A 1495-nucleotide genomic window follows, 5' to 3' on the forward strand; every position below is an offset into this window, starting at 1 on the left:
AAAAAAAAAAAAAAAACCTTTTCTTGTTTTCGTAACGTTCCTTTATAAAGTTATTTTTCCCTTTTTTTTTTTTCAGGTTTAGATCCAGATAAGCATCTAGGAAAAACTTTAGATCAAATGGAGCCTTATCTTTTGGAGGTGAGTATTACTTAAAGGATACTCACACAGGTAAAGTTGCAATTAAAAAGTAACATAGGCAGAAATTCAGTAAAATTAACCTAAATTACTTATTTACTTTCAGAAATTAGGTGCTAACCCAAGGCTCGTCTCTGTACGTAGAATATAAGCCTGTGATACCCACTTTCAGTATGAAAAACATTCTTTCTGGAGGTAGTTCACAAATGGTGCCAGTGTCTTTAAAACTAAGGGCAAGAAACCTCAATATTAAGGGAGCACAAACTTGTACGTTAATATGATAAAGCTAAATAATTGCATGCAAGTTAGAGGCTTTCACAGCAAGGAATGGTAGTGGCAAAATCACAGGTGATACAAAACTTCCCCACAAATATCCCCATCTGAAGTTTTTCTACCATTTTTTACACAATCAGACTGCATACAGTATGGCCTTTCAAACATGGCATAAGAGGTTTATTCCAGAGGATGTACTTACTTCTGTGCAAAGGATTATGTAGTCCTCAAAGCAGGAAAATGCTTGTAGGCAGAGCTAATAGATTTATTTAAAGAAAAAATATTTAACTAGGGGGAAAAAAAAGTCCAGATTTTGTACAAGTCTTCTTTGGTTTTGAGGTAGAAGCATCAAACATCAAGCTAACTACAGTTTAAGAATAACAGTGCTGAAAGTGTGATTGCATGTCTGTGACAAAGCCAGTTTACCAGAGTTCCTCATCCTTGAGCCTGTTTAAAACCCACAATTATTTGCATGTTTGGCTGTTAAGAGAGTATTGCCGTAACTTTTATCAGTGTAAGCTGTCTAAATTTGCGCAAAATGATATAAAAATATTTTTTGTTGTTAATCTGGGTAGTTACTGTTCAGCCTGGCTTCATAAGCAGTTTGTCTGAAACAATTAAGGGCATAGCATACTTGCAGAAGAGAAAGAAAAAGTAACCAGAATTTGTTACTAACTTTAAAAATTTCCTTTGCTGCTGAAAGAGAAGTTAAATAGGAAATATATTTTGTTAGTAACTTACATGGCTGGAGAGAAGGGGGATAGATAACTGGTATTGGCAAAGCTGAAGAGGAAGAGTGGAGGTTCATAATATTCAAATAGTCTTACTTGAAGAGACTGTTGTTGGCCTGTTCGTAGCTTGAAGTTTGTTACTTCTGCTTCAGAGCTGGAGAATCTGCCCAGAAACCTCCCTCCACCATATAAACTAGTTGATGTAAAAATCCCCTTCATTATCTCTCTTTGTAAGTCTTCCTTCACTTATATCTTCATATTATCTCAACTACAGCAATGATTCAAGAATACCAGGGGATGGGAAGGAGAGGTGTTTTCTCCTACTGCAGAAAAAGGGAAAGGGGGGATGTAGGGAA

General features: G+C 35.9%; 1 protein-coding gene across 1 annotated transcript in view; it reads left to right on the plus strand.

The window, feature by feature from the left end:
* DPH6 (diphthamine biosynthesis 6) overlaps positions 1-1495 on the plus strand; it is a 215163-nt gene that overhangs the window by 60479 nt on the left and 153189 nt on the right. Inside the window, exon 5 of the mRNA XM_009639058.2 lies at positions 77-138. Within this exon, the coding sequence (XP_009637353.1) occupies positions 77-138 (62 nt within the window). The remainder of the gene's footprint in view (positions 1-76; positions 139-1495) is intronic.

The sequence above is a fragment of the Egretta garzetta genome, unplaced genomic scaffold, assembly GCF_000687185.1.
Source record: "Egretta garzetta isolate BGI_Z169 unplaced genomic scaffold, ASM68718v1 scaffold285, whole genome shotgun sequence".
Classification (NCBI taxonomy): Eukaryota; Metazoa; Chordata; class Aves; order Pelecaniformes; family Ardeidae; genus Egretta; species Egretta garzetta.